The sequence below is a fragment of the Tenebrio molitor genome, chromosome 9 (genome assembly GCF_963966145.1).
Source record: "Tenebrio molitor chromosome 9, icTenMoli1.1, whole genome shotgun sequence".
Classification (NCBI taxonomy): domain Eukaryota; kingdom Metazoa; phylum Arthropoda; class Insecta; order Coleoptera; family Tenebrionidae; genus Tenebrio; species Tenebrio molitor.
This window is the reverse complement of record NC_091054.1, coordinates 601,561-626,891: the sequence shown is the minus strand read 5'-3', so window position 1 is coordinate 626,891 and position 25,331 is coordinate 601,561. Positions and strand designations below refer to the sequence as shown.

Here is a 25,331-nt window from a genome sequence, read left to right as displayed (position 1 = left end):
CCAAATTACATGCGAACTCGTTAAATAAACTACTATTTATTGAGCCCTAGCTATCATAAAATGACAACTGACGTCAAAATTACCTCTAGTAATTGTCGCTCAACCCGGATATTTTTTTAATCACCTTGAAATTTTGAAGTGACTTTATTTCGAAAACGAAAAAACTTTTGTTACATTTTTTTGTTTGTTTTGATTCGACTCGTCATGATCAATTATCGTTGTTTTTTTGTGTGTATTCCACAAACACCCTGTACAACTCGCACAACAGCGATAAATCCCGTTGAACAAATATAATATCACTTATGGTATTTAAGAGTAATGTAACCGCTTGTGTAATGACTAAATGTTTAACTCGTCAGTTATTAGTAAACATTTAATGACTTGAATGGTACTTTTTCATTAAATAAGTAATTGAGTATCTTATATCGTCATTGCGCGAAACGAATATAGTAGGAAAATTGAAAATTATCGAACAATGCTTGTTATGAAGAGTGTTTTTCTAAACATTCATCAGGAAGAGATACGTTTCCGTTATTCCAAACTTTTGACACTCCCTGTAAAAAAAACTGTCACCGAACCAGTTTTTTACAATTCAGTCAAAACATTCAAAATATGTATTTGTAGCATTTTTATCGAAACCCTATTTGGGGTGCTTCTGTAGCAAAATGTTCACACAAAATTTTTCTGATTATCTGTCACCTATTCTTCCATTTAATTGTTCAGGTAAAATATAAAACGGTTTTTAGACTAATTTTTTATTTCACGCGAAAAATACCTATTAGAATGTTTTTATCTTGTATTTATTTATTTTAGACCCGACGACCAACTTTCTCAATTTGAAGAATAACCAAAGGTCATTTGCACCGGTTACAGTTATTCTTTTGATTCGCATTTAGACGTAACAAATAAGATGACAGTTTTAATGTTAACTCAATAAATTTGCCACACGCTTGGACCCAGCGTCCATGTATATTTTTTTAATAATCACTTATCTCATTTTCTAGTCGTCAGAAACATCGTTCTATTGGAACAAGGACCGAACGCAACGTATAACAGGAAAATGTCTGCCCAAAAAGCGTGTCTTCAAAATTTCACTGAATTTAAAAATTTCCGAATTTCCAGGCTTTTCAGTTTCAATTATTTTTAATTAACGACCTCAGCGCGATGCGTCTCCCTCATTAATTCCGGCTTCCACAATTTACAAGACGGAGTTTATTTTTAGAATCCGTTAAAAGAATAAAATAAAAATCCTGATTCTGATTCATCTGGTATCGACTCATTTCAGAAACCGACGATTACAACGCTGACCTTATTACGTTCAGGATATCCTCACAGAAATTGTCTTGATTCTCACCCAATTAAAATTAGTTAAAACCGAAAGATAATTTTCATCACCTGATAAAAATCTCGAATAATATTTAAAAATGCTGCATAATTAATCGAAGTTAACACACCTGAATTAATTTGTTGTAACAAGAGGATGCAATCGAAAAAATTTTCCCCCGAAAAAATCTGCTTCCAGCGAAATTCGGACTTAGCGTTTAAAAAGGGAAAGTTGGTGTTATTTCTAGCAAATTTACTTTGTTTGCTCTTGCGAGGCGGAGGCGACTTTCTGTCCGATAAATGGAAACAACAAATAAATCATTCTGGTACGAACCTACTACGGAAAAGAATCCAGTACAATAGCAGTAAGAAATTAATGTAAAAATGTAAGTGGGACAAGGTGTGAGGATATAAAAATGTTAGTAAATAATTACAAAAAATATATTTATTGCTTGTTGCAGATGTAATAGAGATTGTGAATATCGCTGAATATTTTAAAGTGTGTGGATCCATTGATTTCTTTGGCAACGCCACTTACACATTCAAAGCTGCATGCCTTCCAGTTCTACTAACCTTAAAAAAACGACGCGACCAAAATTGAAGCAAATTCACTGTTACATGCGATTAATTATGGGTTTCTGTGCCTTGTTTTCTTCAAATAAAGCGCATTAATTAATCAAACGTTCAATTAGTCTCAAAAAAATATTATTTAATTATTCCCGTCCTCGTTCTTAGCTCCGCCATCAAATTAACTTAACAACTTTCCCACAGCAGCATTTTTTGGATAAGTACGAAGTAATGACCGTAATTAATCAAAGAAACGCAAATATTATGTAAATTCGAGCACCGCAGTTTTCTCATGTAATTGTAAAGTGATTTTATGTGCAAGAAATTACGCTACCACGACTACTACACATTTTGTAGTTTCTGATTTTCTCTGAAACCTACAAATCCAGTAACGATGTAGATTTATAAACAGTGGGTACTCGAGTTTAGAAAAGCTGAAAGAATTTGGCCTTGCTACCACTTCTTTTATGTTTCTGGGTCATATGCACATCAGTGGGTCACACACTTTTCCATTTCTAAAACTAGTTTTAATTTCGTTCGGGTTTGATGCAACTAATTTACCTGTTACGGAAGGATCAAATGTGGAGCCTTTGACGTAAAATTTTAACAATTCTATTTCTTATTCTTGCGACAACAACAATGAATTACATGATTCAATTTTTGAAAAATTCAAATAGCGCGCCACTCAACTGACAGTGACAGATCACGTGTGACAGATAAACATAACCTCGACAACTAATGAAAACATAAACAAACATGTCGTTTTCAGTGACAAATAAATTATTCCCGTCGAATCACAAGACTGTGTTCGTGCTAGATCACACTCCGTACTTTGGGATATCATGCGAGAGCCCCATCGAGTTGGAGTTTCTCAAAGCCAGAGGCCCCGGCTTCATCCCGATGACTCCGATTTGCAAGTCTTTGTGGACCTCGAGTGTGGAATCGGCCATCGAGTATTGCAGGATAGTGTGGGACCTGTTCCCCCAAGGAAAATTGGTACGTTTGTCGCATCATTGTAACAACGAAACGAACACATTTCTTAGGTTAGGTTCATCGCAAGTGACACAGTAGCTCACATTTTGAACACATGGAGCCCCTCGCAGCAAAATTTGAGCCACGTATGCGAACAATACTAGTGTGATCGTCGTACTGGACGTGTTTTACAGATTATGAACGCGATGTCTCTGATAGGGATTCCACCACCTCACGCCATAAATCGCAACTTGGAGTATACAGTTCTGCACGGTTTGAGAGCCGCGATCGAAGCTTTGAGCGATTGCACCGACATACAAGCCAAAAAGAAGAAAAACCAAGCGTTTGGTGATGCCCAAACCAAGTTGGTCAATCGGTGCAGAGTGATATGTATCACTTCAGCTCGAGATAATGACAGTATGAAGCGCCTGGAAGAGATATTTTTGAGCGTGTTGCAACAGCAAAATAAAGTCGCCACGGGGTCAGAGAGGTGAGATTTTTTGTACTCTTTTCTTGAAAAAATTTAATGACTTGTTGCAGATTGTTGGTAATTGATCATTGTCATTTGGTCATTATTAACACATTCCCAATAAATATCGAGTCGCAGGTTAACAATCACCCCCCAAAAAATGTGAGTCTTAAAATGATGGTTTGGGCGCGGGACTGAGATTTTTTTGTAGTTGTCTTCCATTCTCACTACCGAAGTTCATTCAATCAAGGCCCCCATGATCTCTAACAAGCTCTCGACGTTGATACTCGAGCACTACAACCTGGCCAGCACCACGGTCACCGGCATTCCGATGAAAGAAGAACAGAATGCCAGCTCCTCGGCGAATTACGACGTCGAGATCTACCATGCGAGCTCGGCGCACACCGCGATCCTCAAAGGGAACGCCCTCGACTCGGCCGCCATCCGCACCATCAAGGAGGGCCTCGAGTACGAGACCGTCACGTTGAAGTGGTGCACCCCGCGCGGCTGCACCGGCTCCGAGCTGCAGAACTGCACCGGAATGCACAGGATTACGCCGGTGGACGTGAACTCGCGACCGTCTCTCTGCCTCATCAATTTTCTCCTGAACGGGAGGTCGGTCATGTTGGAGATGCCGAGGAAAGCGGGCGGGAAAATCACCAGTCATCTGCTGGCGTCGCACGGGGGAGAGATCTTCATCCACACGTTGTGCACGGCCAGGTCGGTGCTGGAGGACCCGCCTTCGATTTCCGAAGGATGCGGCGGAAGAGTGACGGATTACAGGATCACCGATTTCGGATTGTTGATAAAGCAGAACACGCTGGTACCGACCAAGTCGGTCTACGTGGACGAGGCGAACAGACCGAATCAGAAGATGAAGACTAGACTGAACAGGCACACGAAGTATTGGCCGTTGACGATAAGTTCGACGCTCATTTTTAATCTGAAAGGGGTAAATATCGCGGATTTGAGAGGTTTGGGGTCGCCAGAGGGCGCTGCAAAACGTCAAATATTAAAAATACTTTGGAACGATGACCTTCAACTGGCTGACGTCGAATCGACGATATTTTTCTTTTCCAGTTCATCGATCCACTTCCGGCCATAATAACAAAGGAAAAAATAACTGACGAAGAGGTGTTCCAGTGCAAACATATCATCTACAATCTGATCTCTTTGGAGAGCAAGAACGAATCTCTGTACCCGCTAAACACGGGTCAAAGAGTCAAAGGGCAGAAGAGGGAGGATCAGTACAAAGCAATGTGGAACGAGCTGGAGACTCTCCTTAAGAAAAACCTACACACCTCCGACCATCGCAGTATTTACAATTGTCTCTTGGAATGTCACAAGTTCAATTTCGACGAGGACAAGCTGTCGGAAAAAGTCGAGTTGGACGAAGCCCTGCGCGAATTGGACCACATAGGTGCGATCTCGCCCGAACGACCCCAGAAGATATTTTTCGAAATGTTTGTTTTGTTGTAGGACCGTCGAAGACGGAGCCGGACGCGCCCCGAGCGTCGGTAATCCGCGCCACGACAGATTCGCCGATGTCGCCGCCGCCCCTGACCAGTATCAATCCGCCCGTAACGAAACAGTCGACCAGCAGGTCGAGCGGCATTTACTCCGCTCCAAGGACGTTGTTTGACATGTTCACGTCGCAGGAAAAGGTCAAGTCCAGACAGGAGTTCAGCGGGAGGCTAACTGGGAGTGGTAGTGCTAAGTTGTACGCGAGTCATAAGTACGGCGATTCGGGGTCGAGAGGGGACGGTATGGAAGTTGAATAGTTTTAAGTGTAGGAATAAAGTATGTTTTTATGTAAGAATGCGGTGTTTTTTTAAATTCCCGTTAGGAAAAATGAGAGGGTCAGTGTTGGGTTCAAGACTGAGAGCAAGTACAGGGCGATAAAAAAAAATTAGTGAAAGTAGGCTAAGAACAAAAAAGCGTATGTTTTATAGTAAAGGGTGTTTTTTTAAATTTGGCGTCGAAGTAGGCGTTGGAGAGTCGATTGAGATCGCACCACTCGTGTAAAAGCGTAAGATTTAAACAGCTGATCCGTGATCCGTAACCTGTATAGTGCGTTCACAATCGACAGTTCAACGCCTACTTCGACGCCAAATTTAAAAAAACCCCCATTATATTACGCAACAAGATTTATAAACGGCACTTTAGACACGAGTTGCACACTATACTTTTTCTACGATCAAATAAACAAAACAAATAAAACAAGTAATTTCTTTATTAAACCTTAATTTAAACATAAAATTCGAAACTGATAAACGTCAATAGACAACTGACAACTAACTTGATTTTGAGTCACATGATTTTTGCGATTAAAACAGCTGAAGCTAACTTTAGTACGTGACTAAAAGCCCGTTGCTAACTTCACCTCGTGATTAAAGCGCACAAAGTCAGCTTGTCAAGGTGAATTTAAAAGATTACTTAGCGTCATGGAAACATACGTGATAAATAGCATTTTAAATATGAGAGTAGAAAAACTTTTTCAACAACGAATGCATGGTTTCCGCCGAATTACACGACAAAGTTTTTGCAGAATCAGACTGCGGACTTTAGAATCGGCGATTACCGCTAAAAAAAACCAGGACTTGATGCAGCGTCATTACTTTTTAGAAAAAAAAAATCCTTTCAAAAGGAACAGTTGTAAGATATATTAATATTAATGATATTTCAGTTATTTGTCTAATTGGAGAAAAAATCTTCAACTTTTACTTATTATTGACAAGCTTTGGGAGAGAGTACGGATTCCAGTAGCAATATTTAATCAAGTCGGGCATAAAAAGTAAATTCCAAAAATAAGAGAAAAACTAACAAGCTTAAATGCAAGATGATTAGGTAGTAGCATGTTCTTGTCGATGAAAAACAAAAACGATTTTCTTGAATTAAAACGGACTTGGTTTTAGGATTTTTGGTTTTTAATCGACATAATAAATTAGTTAAGACAAATTCAAAATTACGTGACACGTACGAAATGTGTAAAAATATTAAATCATAATGGCCAAACTGTTCTTTAAATACCGAATACGAAACGAAACTTGATTATTCCTGATAAGCAAAATTGCTGTGAAATTTTTCTACAAAAATTCTGTTAATTACAATTATTCGAGTTTTCAAGATTGAAAAAGTGCACTTACCATTTTCATTTGATGGATATTCCTGACCAAAAAGCTACGCAATTAAAACCCAACTGCACTCTTAGCGCCATAAAATGTTCTTCCTTGCGGCTTTCTTGGCTTAAAATTCAGTTGCAGTTCGACGTGTCTCTCGGTTTGCATCGATTTTTCTGAGCGAACGAATGCAAATAAAAAAAATTGTTATGACGATTTAAATCATCTTCGGTCCGTCAAAACTGGACAACTCTTTCAGTTTAACGGGACAGGGCTATAACAAAAACATGGACTAGCAAAAAAAATACTTGACACACGTTTGAAAAAATGACTGCGTGCCGTGAAAGATTTATATTTATGAAAATATCCTACAAAAAACCTCAAACTCATTTTCTACAACTGATATTTTTACAGTTACATCCTGCAGATTATGAATATCTCTTGTTCCTATGATTACAAGAAGCAGTTGTGAGTAAGAGCGAATAAAAAATATGAAAAAAGTTCGATAAAGACATTCATAATCCAGTACATTAAAAAAAATATATAATAACACATTACTATGTATATATAATTTTAAATAAATTCACTAACTATTTGTTTTTTGTAAAAGTGTTATGTATACATTCTACAGTATTATTCATAAAAGGCATTCAGTTATTTGTTGTATCTATATATCATTATAAATATTTTATATTAAAATGGAGCATCTATAAATCGAAATTACAAAATCGTTTTTTGCCATGTTGTCTGTTTCTTCTTCGCTTTTGTTTGTACTCCGTTAAACACGATTTTATAACACCGACGAGAAAATTCACATTTGAAGTCTGCTCCTGTCTGCAATCGCCAACGAAAAAAAGTAAAAATAATGTGATATTTACACTGCGCAACGACACATCTTCAAATGTAAATGTTCCTACAACTTGTCTCGTAATATATTCATATAAAAAGGAAACTCAAATGAAAAAGTGGAATGTTCGTCAATTACACTAATAAAATGAATGCCTAAATTTAAAACGAAAAAACAATGAAAATAAATTACTTAGTCTATTCTTACATTTATAATTATAAGAAAAGTTGATTAAGAACGGTATCAAAATAATGTGACTACTTACATGTACATATTAAAAAAAATCAACGGAGCAATTATACAGAAAAACAAATATTACAATGTTCATGCTTCGGGTGAAAAATTTTACTCAAGTGGTAACCTCGTTGCTTGACAAATGAGCAGTTTTGGTTTGACCACGCTGGGGCGTTAAAATAAATTGAATCGCATTTCCCGGATAAAACTAGTCCACAACTGAAGAAAACACGCGAACCCCGCAATCCAAGACGTACTTATTTATCAAGGGGCAACAAAGCGCCGCCAAAAATCCTAGAGGACTCTTGTACGATTCACACTCAACTATTCCTATCTTTGTGAATTATGTTTTACTTTTGTTTAATGGGCAAATATAAAATGGGTCCTTTTGAGTGCCACTCGGGGATAATTAGAGGAGACGTAACACACAGAACACTCAAAAAATCCCACTGAACAACTTAACCACGACAAATTATGCAAACAGTTGTGTGTACAGTTAATCTAAACCTTACACGATTACATCATTTAATTTAGTTAAAAAAATAATAAACTTAATGATACGCCCGTATTTGTCACTTGTCTCCTACGTCCTCTCTGAGTTTTTTGCTCGGTGTCTCCACCGAGTTGGAATCGTCCTCGTCTAGGGTCCTTTTGTATTCGGGTACCATCGAATCGTTTGTGGAGTCCGACACGACCGAATCGTTCGTTTCTTCTGCTTCTATGGAGGCAGGGCTGCTGTTGTCGGCGAACGAGGTGTTGGTGTCCTCGTCGAGGAGGGTGGTCGTGGTCGATTTGCCGTTCGCCAGGCCCTGGTTGCTCTCTTCGGACGTGGTGGTGTCCAGGGAGTCGCCGTTCTGGTGGACGATGGCTGGAGGTATCGAGTTGCCGTTTTCCAAGGGAATACCTACAATGACAAAACCGATTGCTTATCCAACTCGCACCGGTTTTGTTCGCGGTACGCCCGACTTTCAAATCTTAAAGCCGCTGTGACTTTTTTTTTTAATAAACCAAATACGAGTAACAAACAACTTTACAAAAGTGTGTATTTTTTTATTATTTACTACTACGTAAACTTTTTTAACAAGTGGGAAATTTACATGCACGCCGCAGCGAGTGATGCAATCCTCCGGGTCAAAAATTATACATTATTGTCTCTGCTAAATCAAATTGTTGAAAAAAACTCTCAAGATATTGACTTATGTTATTATTTTTAAAGTTTGTCACACTGCATAGTTTTTATTTTACAACCATTCCAAAAAAAAAGAACGTTCAGTTTAGCGTTAAGAGTAACATCACGTTACTTCGTTATACGTCACAGCTTTTCAACTATTTTGTGTCTTGTCTTTTCATTAATTATTGTAATGCTCGCTGTGCAGAGAACAATCAGAAATAAACTTCTGTGGTTAAGACAAACCCATCTGTTCCGTGTAAATAATAAAAATTGCACGTTAAAAAAAATTCTACTTCCAGCGGTTACAGCTAAAACGTGATCGCAATAATCTCTCCTGTTCAATATATTATTTGAATGTTTGAATTTCCCGCCGTTTGACACGAATAACATTTGTTTATGTTTAATCGGGACATAATTGAACATGTGCGAAAAAGAAAGATTTTTTTGGCTCTAAATTTTAGGTTAGCTGTCAGAATGCTCCAATTAATTTACGCTGTAAAAAGCACAACAATTGACGGTTTTCAACGCCTTCCCAGCCCAGGAATTCATTTGAACGTGCGATAGAGATATTTTCATATTTGGTGGCGGAAACAAAAGACTGAGAAATGTCACAAATTTGTATTGTCAGTGTCAAATTTCTCAAAGACGTTCGTGATTTCGACAGAAATGCAGCAAATTGGAAATAAGAAAGTCATTCATCGTCGAACTAGAGAAATAATTTGTAATACGTTTGATTATATGAGAATAACTTTTCCTTTTGAAGCACTGACAAAAATTGGTTTCCTTAAAATTTGTTTTTTCAATCTATTTAGCGAAAATTTAAATTTACCTAGACATTCCTTTTTACGGCGTTTATGAGAAATTTGACACTGACAATACATTTTTGTGACATTTCTCAGTCTTTTGTTTCCGCCACCAAATATGAAAATATCTCTAGTAACGTAAAAAGTGCTGGAGAAATAACAGTTCCAAAAGATTGTCACCGCATTTTACCATGTCTACATTTATTTAAAACAAACAGAAAAAAATCTGTTTTAAATATTATAAAATTAAGTACCGTGAGATCATTTAAATTTATAATTAAAGTAGGCTATAACTTTTAAATTAGATTAGATTGGCAACACTGTTGACGTTTAGGGTTCTCATGTTTAATCGTTTTAATTTTTTTTCGTTCTACTTTCTCTTCCGTCTCTCCACTAAACCCTGCGTCAAGACTGTAAAACTTACAACTGACGCAAACAGATTAAATTGGAATACAATTATGTGATCTATATGAAAAAAAAAAAACACGAACGGACAAAAACAATAATAAAAACATGTTATGTGCAATATCTGCACTGTTGCCTTGAAAAATAATTATAATTTCATTTTTAAATACCAACAATTATGCGTAAAATCCAGTCCACGCTCCAGTAGTTTGTCGATTTTTCTTAGTGAAAGCGCTTTTTTGGTGCTTTACTCTTGACAAGTATTCGTGAAATCCTGTTAAAATAATGACCTCTGAAGCACTATAATCCTGTTAGGGTGTTTGGTAAATGGGAAATTTTGTGCTTCTACGAACACTGTCGATTATTTTCTTATCAAATCATTAAACCGAAATTTTAATGCTGGATAGTTATAAATAGATATTTATTAATAAATCAAATGCAACGCTCACAATAATTTCAAAAATTGGTCCTTCAGTTTTTATAAAAACTGCTTTTGAAATTGATTCACTGGAGTTCAAAATCGGGGAGCATTTCATGCTTTCTTTAAATATGTATGTGCAAGGTCAATGACTCAATCAACATATCTATCCCCAGTCATTTCTTGATAATTTTTTTGTACAAATAATTAAAACAATTTGTCTGCCACCGTTAAGTAAAGACATCCTTAAATATTTAAATACAAGATAAAATTACAAATCTTAATTTTGAAGCAACTCGACAAAAACACCGTTTGCGAACGGTATCTTGAGAGATTACAGAAAGCTTTTGCTCTGATAAATAATCTCACTAAAACTGAGCGTCCTATCGTTTCAATTCAGATTACAGTAAATATAAAACATGTTTACAGCGAGAGACTTACGCTTTTTCAGTTCAACAAAAAGAAATCATCCGAATATTTCCACTTTTACGTGTTTAGTTTTTAAAATCTGAACAGAAAATGATCGTATGATATAATTTTTGAAGCATTTTCCGAATTTTCAAGTGCCACTTGAACCACTCGTGAAGCGTCTCAAAGCAACAATTTCAGCGATCTCGTGCTGCTTCCCGGCAACAATTGAAATTCTCAGGTGAACTCACTAGAGAGCAAGTCCGGCTGTATGTCCGAGACGACGTAATGCGTCCACAGCGCCAGCTCGACCTTATGAGGGGACCAGATGACAGCCTCTGGCCGGTTGCTTTCTCTCGCGGCCTTGTTCAGCCTCTCGGCCACGGCCTGGATGTGGCTGACGAACTTCAGGTACTCCTTGGTGGTGTAGTCGATGCCTTCGATGTCCGGTATCGCGAGCAGACACTCATCGGCCATGAAGGGGGCGCTCTCCGGACACGCCGCCGCCAACAACGCTGAAACATTCACCGTTCACGCCGTCCCTTCACCCCTACCACCGATCGTCCTTACCCGAAGCCATCGTTGTACCCACGCCTTTTAAATTTGATAAGGCTGTAATGGCTTGTTCGAGATTTGGAAGTTTCTTGAACGCTTTTTTGGTCTCGGCCATCACGGCTCTTGGTGTGTTTACTTTCACTAAGTAGGAGAGTTGAGGGTAGTATTTGCCGCGGGTCTGTTTCCACTTCATCGTCTGGACCAGCTCCTCGTGGATCATGTGGGCGTCCTTGCCCCGGCTCTTGATCTTTTTTGGTAGTTCATTTTGGTACCTGCAAATGCAAATAATCGTCAATTCGCATCCGGAACGGAAATAATTACCCCATCAGTGCTAACATAATGTTGCTGGTTTTATCCACATTAAAAAAAAAGCAAAACCAAATGTATCTTGTTACTGATTTTCTTTTTTCTATTTTGAATACTCTCAATAGCATATTGCACAACTAGTTATCAAAGTCATACTTTTTTTCATGAATTTGCAGTTTGATTCACGAGGGCGGAACCCGAGAAAGAAGAGACTTCCATAACGTGTTACGACATTTTTTTTGCATATTGTTGTAAGTTGAGAAATTTGCCCTAAAAGGATTTACTTATACAAAATTAAAAAAAAAAGAAATGCATAGTAGGTATTCTTTGACAATAATCTCGGAGATGAAATAAAATTATTAAAAAAAGTACTACATACTTTCATTACGATTTTTCCTTAAAAAAAGTGCAACTTTCATAATAAATATGCAAAAAATATATTTAGGCAATGATTCTCTTCTGAAGGGAGATGGACTTGAATAATTCCAAATAATTTCATTTTTGGCAGGATTTAACGGCAAGTCTTAAAATATACCTGGACCAGGTAGCGAGACCCTTTTGCCCTTCCATCCCAACATGATGTCCCTATCCGAAGCAAACCCGAAATCGAAATATAAAATGGAAAAACTAACTTTGGACAATGCGGTGAGATTTTTTTATTCGACTTCATCAATTAAATCGTAAAACCATCTCGGAGTTACTTTACGGATTACAGTTTTATTTCATCGTCGTGTTTCTGGTTCAACTAACGAGACAACCCTTCGAGAGACGCCCTACTACCCAATTGGGGTGAGTATTTTTGGAACCGTGCAATCCTTAACGGGTAAATTGTTCGAAAAGGCACGGTTCTCGCCTGCAATAAGGATAATAAAGCGGACAGAGAACTCGGGTTCGGGCAGTGTAAATTATCCTTCCAGGATCGGTTTTACCTGGCGTGCAAAAATCTAGTTTTCGTGAAAATGCTTCACATGAGAAAAGCGAGTTCAGAAATTGAGTGGATTAACTACCACCGTACTGAACAGATCTGAGTCTTGTTCACAAATGAGTAGATTGCAATATTTATTGGGTTTACGTAATTGTGGCGAAATGAAAATAAATGGGGTGCGATTGGGAATCGTTTGTTGTATCTTGGTTCGAAAGAAATCGTCGCACCCCCTCGATTTAGTGTTGGGGGAAAAAAGCGTCAAAGATATGCAAGAATAACGAGCGATGATCGCGGCACTCGTCCGAAAACAATGCAACATTTCCGTTGGGGTTTTTTTTCATCGAACGAACCACCCCCGTCGGTCGCACCACCCCCGATTCGTTTTTCGCCAACCCTCCTGTCTCTTTTTTTAGAAATCCCACGGCAAAGTTTGCGAAATCAGTCTGGTAACTTTCCATCATGGCGCGGTGTCGTAAGTAATTTAAAATCAATCATTTTAATTTAAAAGTCGCGGGGAGAGGTCTTCGGTGCGTTCGCATCGCCGCCCCCGAGACCTCCTGCTGGGAGAAGTCGCCTTTTTCGGGCGAAACCCGCAAAATAACGCCAAAGCTCCCGATCCCCCCACTACATGAAAAATGCACAAGTCGGACAACATCAATCAATTTAAAGGCGCGATAAACAAACAGGCGAGTCGAGCGTGACTGTCGGGGGTTGTTGGGGGCTGTGCCCCGAAAGCGGGGGCCTCTCGTGCGAAAATCGGCCGTCGGCAGAGCCCACGTCGATCGCTTTGTTTGAACAGGCACCATTTTGAAAGCGGACGGAAGCAGCAGCGCGTTTCGGGGCCGAGTTGGGGCCCGGGTTTCGGGGGCGCGTCGCGGGCCGAGCCGCCCCCGGGATATGAGGCGACGGCGGCCTGAGCGTCGGGGGCCCTGTTCGGCGGCGTTCGCCCCCGGAACGGCGGAGCCATGACGCCGACATTAAACGGCGAACGGTCGGGCGAAAGCTGCGATTTCGACGGTCCGGTGCAGTTGTCATCGACAACCACGTGACGAGCGTGATTTTAACGACCGCAGGAGAAGATATCGCGGGGGTGAGAGCCATTCAGCACACCAGCCGAGTTCAATGACACACACACACACTCGCACACTGCACACTGGCACCACTTACCAATTGTCCAATTTGACGAGCTCCTCGGGCTTCTTGGCCCTGCGTTCCGACTTCAGCTTGACGGCCGTGGGGTAGAGCTTGAGGACCTGTTCGTATTGCGTGTGAGTGCCGTGCGTGAAGAACGTCGCCGTGTCTTTCGCGGAGGCCATGGCTGTTCACGAACTGGCGTACTGTAGTGTAGTGTGCGGTATCGCCGTCAGTGGCGGCACTGGCGTCCGTGCCTCCGTGGCCTCGATCGCCCGATGTTTCCCCTAGCCCGGCCCGACAACGTCTGACATTCCCTCGCGGCGTTGCCGGTTCGTGCGCTGTTGTATCGTTGCCCTCTTATCGGATTTCTTCAGACGTCACCGGCTGAAATCAGAAAAGCACACGGCTGCGAAGGATGCCGACGCCAAGGACTCGCGAGTCCTGCGATCGCGATCGTTAGGCCCGGTTCAGTTCAGACGGGCCTCGGATCGGATGCGTGATCGCGCCAACGTAGCAACCGCAACGCCCATCTTGGGCGCTGCGGGAGGCTCCGGACGCCACCGGAGGCCTTATCGCAAATGCGATGCCTAATTGACGTCCTGAAATGATCTATCGACTCGGAATCGGCGGCCCGAAAGGGACGAAGAATTTCCGTTTGACCGGACCTGACATTAATTCGGACTCCGCCGTTCTGTTCTTGTTGTTATTCTTGTGTTGGGTTTCGAACGGAGGTCTTTCGGTACACCTTCCGTTTTACGAGCCTGCGATGCGAGCTGTTACGGGTTGGCAAACATCAGGGCCGGCTCCAGGTGAAGCGCCGTGTAACAATAAAAACTTTTAACGGTGATGACTTTGCTGAAATTCGTTCTTTCGTGGAGAGCCAAAAAGCCAGATGTATCACGAGGGTCCAACATTTAAATAAAGTCGAGTCCCAAAGAGGCTTAAATGTTGAACGTGATTTCCTTCAACTTTTCATTTTGTAGTAAATGTGAGCCACCGAGTCTTATGAACTGTGAATTACATATTTCAAATCATTGTTACTATTGGAATGACATCTGTCATCTGATGACATTTGACATTCGTTTTGCCAACTCAAGCGTATTGACTATTAATCACGGCCCTTTCGATGTTTTTTTTATTTTCGATCGCACGGTATAACCAACCTATGGTCACATAAATACATTTTTATTTATATACATACCGGGTGACTTTTAATGATTGAGACAAATTTACTGAGTTAGCACTCCCGAATAATTGGTCGGTACTATTTCGGACACGGAATCTTCGACAATTTGTCTTTCGATTGACATAAAAATATAAAACTAGCTTTAGGTGCAACTAACCTCACTTTCAATGTTTGTAATTTTTATCATACTGACATGCCAAAAACAAACTTTCAAATGTCAAATAGTTTCAAACGTCAATCATAATGACAATAAAGGCTTACATTGGCGTTTTTTGAATTGACATAAATTCCGTGTCTGCAACTGTCTTTTGGGCGTAGTTAAAGATAATCAAAAAGATTTTTTAGTGTCATATTTTTGAAAATAACTGATTACAATATCATTTTTAAAAGTCCTTTGTTCTGTAGAGCATACAGTCGAGTATAACCCATTTTTTAATTTTCCACATTTTTCCAACTCTCGCGCTTTTTTTAATTCCGGTAACCATTTTTTTAACTGCTCGACTGAACGAAAGTATGAATATTAATAAAACATATTTTGCCTGGGTTGGCACGGCTTAACTTCATTTCAACAATTCAAGTGTTTAAAAACGAAAATTCTTTGTTGCATTTTATTTAGTTAGCTTTGTAAATAAATGTATGGTTTGGTTTAATCTTGTACATAATACAAAAAAACAATAATAAAACGAAAATTCACCGAAATGATTAAAAAACATTAATACAAACACAACAAACGTACTATTCCGGACATGGAATCTTGGCCACAACTGACATTTAACTGACAAATATGTGTGAACTGGCCTTTTTTGAATATAACCTAACTTTTGACTCGATAATGCCATTTCCCTGCTTTTTTAATGTCACAAGAAAAACTTCAAAGTGATTTTTAATACTTGACATTCATTAATGACACTAATGATTGGTTTACACATCATTTTTTTAAAAATGTCAAAAAAATGTTGGACAAGATTCCGTGTCCGGAATAGTACATATAAATATAAATTATTTTTAAACGTTGTTTTAAACTTGCTTTGTTTGTAGAAGTACCAACGCAACTCGCAACTGTCAACTGTCAAATTAACTTATATTGTGAATTTATAAACATAAATATTACATGTAATTTTTGTTATCTTCTTAGTTTTTCTATTGTTTAAAATTTATGATTTACGTGTTAATCTGTAAAATTCACAATATTTTTAAAAATGTGTAGTGTCGTAAAAAATTGAAAAAACACCATTACGAAAAGTTTTAATGATTATTTAAAATAAATGAATTCTCTTTCATACAGTAAACCACGCCGTTGCGTTTTTAGTTTCCAAAAACTTCCAAGATATTTTTCAAAACATGTAGCAATTCCAGCTTGCAACAACCACCGTTCTACTCTTTTATTCACATGAAACACTGCACATTGTTTATACAAATAATGCTGAAATGTGTTTCCCTCGAGATGACAGATTATAAGAATGAAGTAATATCTCAAGAAAGCGTCGTACACGCTCGCACATGACGCAGTTTGTTTAGCTCTACTTATTTATCTCGGATTTCTTTTGTAACAATCACTAAACCAATGAAAGTCAGAACTGTCAAATTCTTAACAATTCAGAACGTCAACAACATTTTTCAAAACAGGTAGATACATTCTACGAAAAGGAACATGGCATAATTCCCAGACTACAATGATAATCAGATGATAAAGATAAACTGACGATAAAAGAAAAATAACGCGGTTTAATCATAGCTCTAAAAGTATCAAAATATCAATTTTGCGTCCTACGGTACAACGCATTTAACTCAAAAGTAAAAAAGATAGCTGTAACAAACGAAAAATAAATGTTGACAGTAAAACAAAATTGAACTGGAGTAGGCTGTGACACATTACTTCAAAATAATTCTGTGAATTAGTGATTAAAGTGTCAACAGTCAATTTTTGATTGATCGCGTCGAATCTTATTCGTCACGAACCAAACGAGATCAGCAACTCGGAAGATTGATTTTTTCAGTACATTTTTCTATTTTTTGATAGCGAATCGTGTGGCATCGCAAGTTGCAACAGTCATGTGCCGCTCGTCACGCACCCGACCAACACTACCGTCGACGCGTCATACGATACTTCCTTTTTCGCCTTACCGCAAATTAGTGCGATGAAGCGGCAAAAACGTTAACACGTTTCCAACGAAATTTTCAGTACGCGAGAATAAGCGCGTGCACGCGTTAGGCAACGTCCTACTTGGCCCCCGAATTAAGTAGTCATCGACTTTGCCGCTCTTCGTTCCACCGCACAAGTCCCACCTGTCAAATCGCCACGCCATACTTTCCTTTCAGCCGGCCCTCCGACCGAGCATTCCTGTTGAGCGGCACCGCTTTCTAATCGGCCACGTCACGTGTAATTTGGAAAAAGGCATAACGTGTGACACGTGACCTCCGATTTTGACAATTCTCCGGGATGGGGCATTTCGGCAACGGAAAATAACCGTCGCCTGGAGCCCATCGACCACCTGCGACAACGCCACCTCGGTCCAAGATGGCGGCGGAAGTCGAAACGAGCTGGATTCCGCGTGCGAGTAACGGGGACCTGGTGAATAATCGCCGATCCGGCAACAGCGCTTGTTTGTTTCCTGCGATATCGTATTTACAGCACGGCGAACGCTCGTTTCTCCGCCGGTTTTTACCAACGTACATGCACGCGGCATGGAGTAATCAACGAAATTACACTCCGTGTCGGACTACCTGTTACGGGGAACGCCGACACCGCGCTTTCCTCCCAGGATGTGCATTTTTCGCACGAAGGACGATCGAAAAACACAGAGTTGGCGTTGCTTCTGCGGTAAAAATAACGCCGCCGCCGGAGTTCGCGGTGGCCGCACGAATTTACACGCTTCTGTGGTATTTCGAAGCGGAAGGTCTACGTGATGGGCGTGCGAACGTGATGGGACGATGGGCGTGGGGCTTAGGCCCTTCGCGACCGGAAAATCCCCACACGCGCGCCATGCAAATTCGAACGGTTCTGCCGCGAGGGGGTGCCACTAGTGGACCTCGAAGTTGATGTACCAAGGAAATTGTTCATTCTGGTGGTCGTAAAATGAAAATGGACCCTCCATTGTACGTTACGGTTTGTCAGGTATCGATTCGTTTCGTTTTTACCGGTCTGATGAATAAAAAATTAATTTTAAGAGGTCTCTTATCAAATTATATTTGTACGGGGTCGACGTGATATCTTTGTTTTATTAGCTTGACGTGAAATTTGACTGCGCGATATGATCCAGACGTGTCCGTTTTGGATTCGTGGGATTATTTTTACTTTTTTTTTTTAATTCACGAACTTGCTAATACATATTTTTTTTACAAGTAAATAGTTTTTAATTATTGCATCAGTCGCGTGTGTACGAATCACGTCATATTTTACCTTTTTCAAATTCAAATAAAAGCTTCTGCGTTCTTTGTTTTTTGTCTGACTGAATAGATAATCGTATTAAAATTATCGATTCTGCATTTAAATTCCAGCAGTGTCGCAACATGACCAATACTTTCTAAAGATATCAATATTTTTTTGCACCTAACTGAATGAGAATTGTTTGAGTCACTGGGTATTTCACAATGAGAGGATAATTCAAAGATCTGGAAAATGGTAGTCCGTGGGAGCATTGAAAATGGCAAAAAATTAACCGGTGGAAAAACCGAGTGCGTCTCGACTGTAAAATAAAAAAATTTACATCACAAGTGAAAGGTGAGAGAAGGAGACAGTTTAATAATTCGTGATCTATTCTGGTGGTGCTCGAATGAAATTTTATGTTATTATGGAGTAACATTTTTAACGTTAAAAATGTTTATAAGAAATTATACGAATCTGTGGACAGACTCTACTATTTTTCAAAAAGATAAATCTCAAAAACAAGGCTAAAAAATTGAAATGTTATAGTGATAAAAAAAATAAAACATCTTTCATCATGGGAAACGAGTTGGCGTTCATCATAAAATTGTAATTGTTTTGCTAATCAATAACGGATAAGAAATCGGTTAGAATAATTTAAGAACCACCTCGTATACTTGTCGCTGGTTTAATCTAAATGTTTTTTTTTTCGATGTTAACTGTAATAGTAGCGTGAAGTCGGATGACAACGATTAGCGTTGATGGCCTGAATGCGGTGTCGCTAACAAATCCGAAAATAATAATAAGACTAATTCAACATTCACGATGGAAAAGAACGTTAATTAAATATTTCAGAAATTTAATTAGGAAACGTTATACATCCGTTATAATTATGCATTTGTTTCTTAAATACATAATTATAAATTTACAAAATAAAATTAATAACAAGCATACAGGCTATGTAAATTCGTACTTAATTGACGGATAATTTTGATGTTGCAAAATACATATGTATTTTCAAATTGTAAATCAAAACAAACTCAAATTTAATTTTTCAGGTTTTATTCTTTAAAAAAAAATACAAAACTTTGATTTTTTTTTTGTCTAGCAGAATTTTCTTTTCAAGATTTTGAAAACGTATTTAAACTTTCTGTTGTAAATATACTAAAAGTTTATTAAAAAATATATACTGGGTGGATTAGTTCGTTTAAAAATGCATCTGAGATATTTGGCATTTTATTTCGTACTCTTTTTCTGAATAAATTTAAGCAAAAAATTAAGTATACGACGATTAAGATTAAGTGGGACGATCAGTAATAAAATGTTTGCCACCCACGCCCTGTAAAATGCTGAATTTGACTTTTGAGCGCTAAAATATCTTGCAAATAATTTTGCAACTGAATTACATACCTATGTGTTAATAATTCAAATAAAAAAGTATTTTCGCAAACGCATAAGGAGTGACATGTCACTTTATTGTTCGCAGTACACCCGGTACACATAAATAATTTGACAGGCGTGGAAAAAGTGTTGTTTTCGACACGTCATCCTTGAAGAAAAACCATTCAGCATCAGAGCGGCGGCTTTCTTGCAAAACGATGAATCAATAACACGATAATCTATGTATTTATTTTCCTCACATCAATTTCTCGTTATCGTGGCTATTTACAGTGTGGCCAAATATTACGCAGTTGTGTCATGCGGCTTAATCGGAGCCGGCCTTGACACGGAAACCATTAAAACGATACCGCACGTCATCGCGATGTAAAACACAGCCTCCCGACGACGTTCACATTTAAAATATCAAAGTTGAGAAGATTTCCGACTGAAGAGAAAAACCGCGACACGGATGGTGTCGTTTTCCTGACTCATCGTTGATTTTCACCGAAACGTGGAGGAGGAGAAAGGAGCCTTTCCCGGCCGACTTCTTGCCGAATTAATAATTCATCATAAACACGTCGGCTCAATTAAAAATATGGGGCAAAAAATTCCAATGAATCATGGAAGGCCGTTCGATACGGCGGAGCCGGGGCGACAGTGAGAACGATCTCAAACACCACTTGTTGGATCTTGGGCGACGAGACGGCCGCCCCCGAGCACGCCGGCTCGAATTCGAAAATCGGGAAAAGAGACCCGACGGCCGACCCCGCCGGGGGAAGGCCGAAGCCGCCACGGTGGACGTGTTATTTTTATTTGCACAACAAACTCGTCTTGCGCCGTACAATGAGAGACACGTGTGGATTTCAACGATAACAGATGCATGTGGGTACTTACCTATGCAGTTCGGTGCGGCGGTCGGCTATGTTGACAATTATATTTGGTCGATTCGATTTTGCCCGATCCTATCCCACAACCAGTTATTCTTTTTCTTCTGCGGTCATGACACCGATTACGTGGTGGCCCCTTTTATCGCGGATAACAAGTTATCGACGTCGCCACACGTCAGGGGATGGTGGCGACATCTGCACGGCGGTAGGGGCAACTTGACGGAAAGCGGGGAGATCTTCCAGTGTTTCGAATTTTGAAGCGCTTTGATGTTTCACCTTCAACTGCAAATTCAAATAAATATCTTCTCCAAAAAGCAAACGTCCAACGTCATTTATTTATCCGGGTGGTAATGTTCAATAACCTTACTGTTGAACTGAAGAAAACACTTTTTTTTTCTCCACCACAAAAAATCTCAATTGTTTTAATTGTTGACAGGAGCTCGCTAGAGATGCCGGACGCCGGCCAGCGTGCTATTATCGCAAATACCAACGTAATACGTATTAAAAAACCCCAAAAACAGTTTCACAAAAAGTTCCTTTGTGACACTACTTTTAGTTTCACAAAATGCTCGTTATGATTACCAAAGTAGAGAAACTTTTAATGGAAATGCTTTCATAACGTATCTATCTTATGCTTCCATAAATTTAAATAACACTCGAGTTGTGCATTCAATCGGGCACACTAGAAATTAAAAAAATATACCACAAGAAACACTGTCGTATGTCAAAAACATTCAAAGTAAATATTGGTTGTTAATATTTCACACATTCATGGATTGAGGACAGAATGTAGGAAATCACTTTGACAATAAATTGGGGAGCAAGATGAATGAGGAATTATATAACAGGTTTAAAAAACTGTACAACTTAAATTTAATTTTATTGTAAAAATTTAGTATAACGGAAGTTCCAATGCAATAATTTTTTTGTGGACGGGGCTGATAGAAAGATGATTGAGGAAAGTATAAAATTCTTTCGCCGTTTTAATCCCCAATGTTTGGATAAAAAAATGTCGAAATCCATTTCTAGCCATTTCCGCTAAGAGTGGTATTTGCGGAAGATTTTTCACTTTTTCAGGACAAACTGTACAACACAATTCGTGCAGGCCAGGATGAGCAAAATAATTCTGCAATCTTTCTACACCTTTTAAAGAGTATTGTGTGTAATTTTTAAGACACTCTTCTAGATCTACAGTAGGTTGATAATATAAACTGGCTACCAAAGTTTTCTCCAGTTGATTGGGGACAATGTCCAGATCCATGTGCAATAACAGCCTGAACAACTCACAGTAACCATAATGTTGATAGACTAGTTCTAAATCGAGTTCACTTATACTTATATCGCTCTAAAATGTAGGAATGACTGTTACCATCCTCCATCAGTTTCTCAAAAATATGGATACTGTTAAAACTTTGTATAAAACTGACAGTGTCATCCTTCAAGTCACTTTCTAACAACACGTTTAAATTCTTAACTGAAAGTGTTCTATTCAACTTGCATCTGAGTCCACATTCTGTGTGAGTTGTTAACAAAACCAGACGAACAAGACTGCCAAATTTTTGTATAACTATATTAAAATATTCAATGTCTGTGAAACATATAACACAACGACAAACACACGCATCAAATGAATCTTCATATACTGAAAAAGTGTCCATTATGTGATCCCACCACACAAATGACTCAACTTGGGTCAACTTTAGTAAGACTTCCAAGTGGATCTTTTTGTTAGAATACTCATCAAATGTGTGCAAGTAGAGAAGAGTCTCCACTGAGGAACCATTTTCATTCAACACAGCCAGTTCAAACATACTATATCCATATTGATTAACAAAAAATGGATCAGCACCATATATCAGTAAAGCACTGACAAGTTCAATTTGATTATCAACAGACCACCATCTTAACGACGCTTCTAATGGTGAATAGCCCTCTGAATTTACTATATTCACATCAATGCCTCTTTCAATTAATAATATTGCAACCTTAATAAATTCCCTATCAACAGCACAATGTAAAAGTGTATCACCTTCTGAAGAAACACCCTGAATATTAGCACCTTTTCTAATCAATTCAATTGCAAAGTGATCACCCATCCAAATATCATACACGACATTACTGGTTAAAGAAAGTGTCAATGCTGTCTGACCATACTTATTAACAAATTCCAACGGATAGTCATCCAAAGATAAGAGATAATCAAAAATCTCTTCCCTAAAATTAGAGAATGGATAATTCTCTAAAATTATTATATCGCGCGTTCAAATGAAATCCTGGCGTTGGAAAAATTAAACCGTTTAGAACAGTGTAGTAAAGTTTGAATTTCGCGCCGTTTGACACGAATGACATTTGTTTATTTTTAATCGGGACATAACTGAACATGTTTATTTTCAGCAAAAGGTGCCCTTAGATATTTGCTTCGAGAATAGGAATCGTTAAGTTATTCTATTTTTAATGTAAAACATTGCAAAGAAAGAAAGAAAAAAGACTTTTTTTTGCTCTAAATTTTAGGTTAGCTGTCAACATGCTCCAATTAATCGCTCGACGCTTTAAAAAAGCACAATTGACGGTTTCCAACGCCTTCCCAGCCGAGGATTTCATTTGAACGCGCGATTGAGATAAAACTTTACCTTTCCAGCAAAATTGCAATTTGCATGAGATTATAACCATACCGATCTTTAACATTATACCATCTAGGAGAATCTAGAAGTTCCTTGAAGACGTCGACTGTATTTTGAGCGAGTGCAGCGATTAGACGAGATCTCTTTTTTATCTAAAAAAGTAATCAAAAACTAGGTTACCTTGGAGGAAAGGGTAATTATAATTATAACCAATGGTGGTCCGTCATATTTCTCGTAACATTCAACACAATACGATTCGTAATCGTAGGAATCCTCCGAAGAAGACATTACAATTATTTTATATCATTCACGCACGAAATTCAAATATTCAAAAATATTTATCTTTTTAAGGCACTTCAGGCACTTAAAAATTGGGCGCATGCCCGCAGGGCTACCAATATAAATGTGTGACGTTGCGAATGAGCGATCAGCGAATCAAGCGAATCTAGGCAGCGAATATGGAGCGAATGTTGCGTGTGTTCACGACAGAGATGTTCTCGAAGTACCAACGGGTGACAGTATTTATTATCAATTTATTTTGCCATTATTACGGAGTGATCAAGAAAGACTGTTTGCGTTTGCAATACAATTAAAAACATTTTTTATTCGGCTATTTGCAACACTGTAACCCAGGGGAATCGGCAGCTTCGCTGGCTCGGGGTAGGCATGGGCATGGGGGTAGACATGTGAGACAGTGCCTCACCAATATTTTACTAACCAATTTTTTTATTGTTTAAAAAAATATATTTTTGTATTTGTACTCTTTTATCTCGTACTTTTAATTGATTATTACCGAAGAATGTTAACTTCCAATCGCGGAAATTTTAAAGAATTAGTTTCATCGTCGAGATAAAAAAAGAACGTTGAGTTATTAGTCACACAATAGAGTATTGGAAAATTGACAAGTACAAATTTTCTGCAAATTTTCTCAAACGTTTAAATTGGGGGAATAGAGGCGATAGAGTCTAAAATAAATCGAATTTCGCACTGAATAATTGCAAATCGAAGATTCTGCAAATGTCAACGGTGAGAGCCAACATGCGCAGCAAATCCTCACAATGCAAAATTAATTGAGGTTGTGACACAATATTTATGTTTTTGCAACTATCGAAAATCCATAAACACCAATTGAAGCAATACTGAACCGCAAGAGTACAACCGCCGCAAGGTCCGCACACAACGGCCTTCAATGCTTGGAAAAAAATCGCAAGTAAAATGAGCCATGACCTCTATCCTCGAAGAAAAACTGCGTGAGGCAGCTTGCGTGGGCGACATAGAGGCAGTTTTGGCCCTTCTCTCTCAAAATATCGACATTAATTCGAAAAACAACGTCAACGGATGGTAACCTAACCTCTCTTTCGTGTCCACTCTCTGACCCCCATTTTCAGGACGGCCCTGCACTGGGCCGCTAAACGCGGCAACGTGGAAGTGGCCGACGTGCTCGTCAATCACGGCGCTAACACTAAAGTCGAAAATAGCAAAGGTGAAACTCCCGGTAATCTTTGTACTAATCCCGAACTCCTTGCTTTGTTAGGGGAAGAACCGGCTCAGCCAAGCAACGAAGAGCAAGCGGTCAAGTTCACTCCGAACTATTTGAGGAATCCCCCGGTCAACGGTCAAGTTGACATTGGGAAGTTGCGCGGCAAGCCGGACTTTTCAGCCATGCCGACCACCGCACTCCCGGCTTGTTTGAACGACGGTAATTAGCGATTCCCGGAGGATTTTTTTGTGTGACCGTTTGGTTGTAGATCTCGTGTTGAACGTGAGGATTGCGGGATCGAGCGATCCGGATTTTATTGAAGTGGAGATTCCGCGCTGGAAGTTGACCTATTCGAGTTTGTTGAAGATCTGCTGTGAGGAGTTGGAGTTGGTGGAGTCGCAAGTCGAGAGAATCAGGAAGTTGCCGAACACGAGGCTGAGGAAGGACAGCGACGTGAAACGGTTGAATAATTTTCAGAGTCTCGAGTTGGTGCTCAAGACGCCGCTTGCCAGTGATAAACCTACTAATTGTTATCAAAGTATATCCACCTGCAAGAATCAAACCATTTTGTACTGAAGGTGGCACTTTTAGAACGTGCATACGTAATTACCCGATTCTAACGACAAACTCCACAATTTATGATAATACATACATATTTATTATTTATTGATGAAATAGCTGCTAGTTTTAATAATAAATTTTAAATTATTTATTGCCTAAAAAAGGGTGACCACATTTTACTCGCCCCTACCATAAT

General features: G+C 39.1%; 3 protein-coding genes and 1 long non-coding RNA gene across 5 annotated transcripts; 2 read left to right on the top strand and 2 right to left on the bottom strand.

Annotated features, from left to right (window-relative positions):
• The first annotated feature begins 891 nt into the window (after nt 1-891).
• asun (integrator complex subunit 13 asun) lies at nt 892-5,150 on the top strand. Its single transcript, XM_069059114.1, has 7 exons — nt 892-2,886; nt 2,934-3,008; nt 3,057-3,352; nt 3,403-3,493; nt 3,543-4,283; nt 4,412-4,751; nt 4,811-5,150. Exons 1-7 carry the CDS (start codon nt 2,647-2,649, stop codon nt 5,110-5,112), a joined length of 2,085 nt encoding a protein of 694 aa, XP_068915215.1. The 5' UTR covers nt 892-2,646; the 3' UTR covers nt 5,113-5,150.
• A 1,636-nt stretch (nt 5,151-6,786) lies between these two features.
• On the bottom strand, nt 6,787-20,662 carry Amun (protein amun). Its single transcript, XM_069059118.1, has 5 exons — nt 20,481-20,662; nt 13,690-14,040; nt 11,307-11,563; nt 10,988-11,251; nt 6,787-8,435 (listed from the first exon to the last, which is right to left on the bottom strand). Exons 2-5 carry the CDS (start codon nt 13,836-13,838, stop codon nt 8,104-8,106), a joined length of 1,002 nt encoding a protein of 333 aa, XP_068915219.1. The 5' UTR covers nt 13,839-14,040; nt 20,481-20,662; the 3' UTR covers nt 6,787-8,103.
• Nucleotides 20,663-21,336: 674 nt separating this feature from the next.
• LOC138138970 (uncharacterized) lies at nt 21,337-23,444 on the bottom strand. Its single transcript, XR_011162167.1, has 3 exons — nt 23,305-23,444; nt 23,104-23,246; nt 21,337-22,687 (listed from the first exon to the last, which is right to left on the bottom strand). It is a non-coding gene; the product is annotated as an uncharacterized lncRNA (long non-coding RNA).
• Nucleotides 23,445-23,744: 300 nt separating this feature from the next.
• LOC138138969 (ankyrin repeat domain-containing protein 40-like) lies at nt 23,745-25,298 on the top strand. Of its 2 annotated transcripts, XM_069059124.1 has the most exons (4): nt 23,745-24,435; nt 24,483-24,577; nt 24,629-24,793; nt 24,843-25,298. In XM_069059124.1, exons 1-4 carry the CDS (start codon nt 24,317-24,319, stop codon nt 25,148-25,150), a joined length of 687 nt encoding a protein of 228 aa, XP_068915225.1. In that variant the 5' UTR covers nt 23,745-24,316; the 3' UTR covers nt 25,151-25,298. The 2 variants fall into 2 exon arrangements, with proteins under 2 accessions (XP_068915225.1, XP_068915224.1); XM_069059123.1 differs by having other exon boundaries at nt 24,483-24,793.
• The last annotated feature ends 33 nt before the right edge of the window (nt 25,299-25,331 follow it).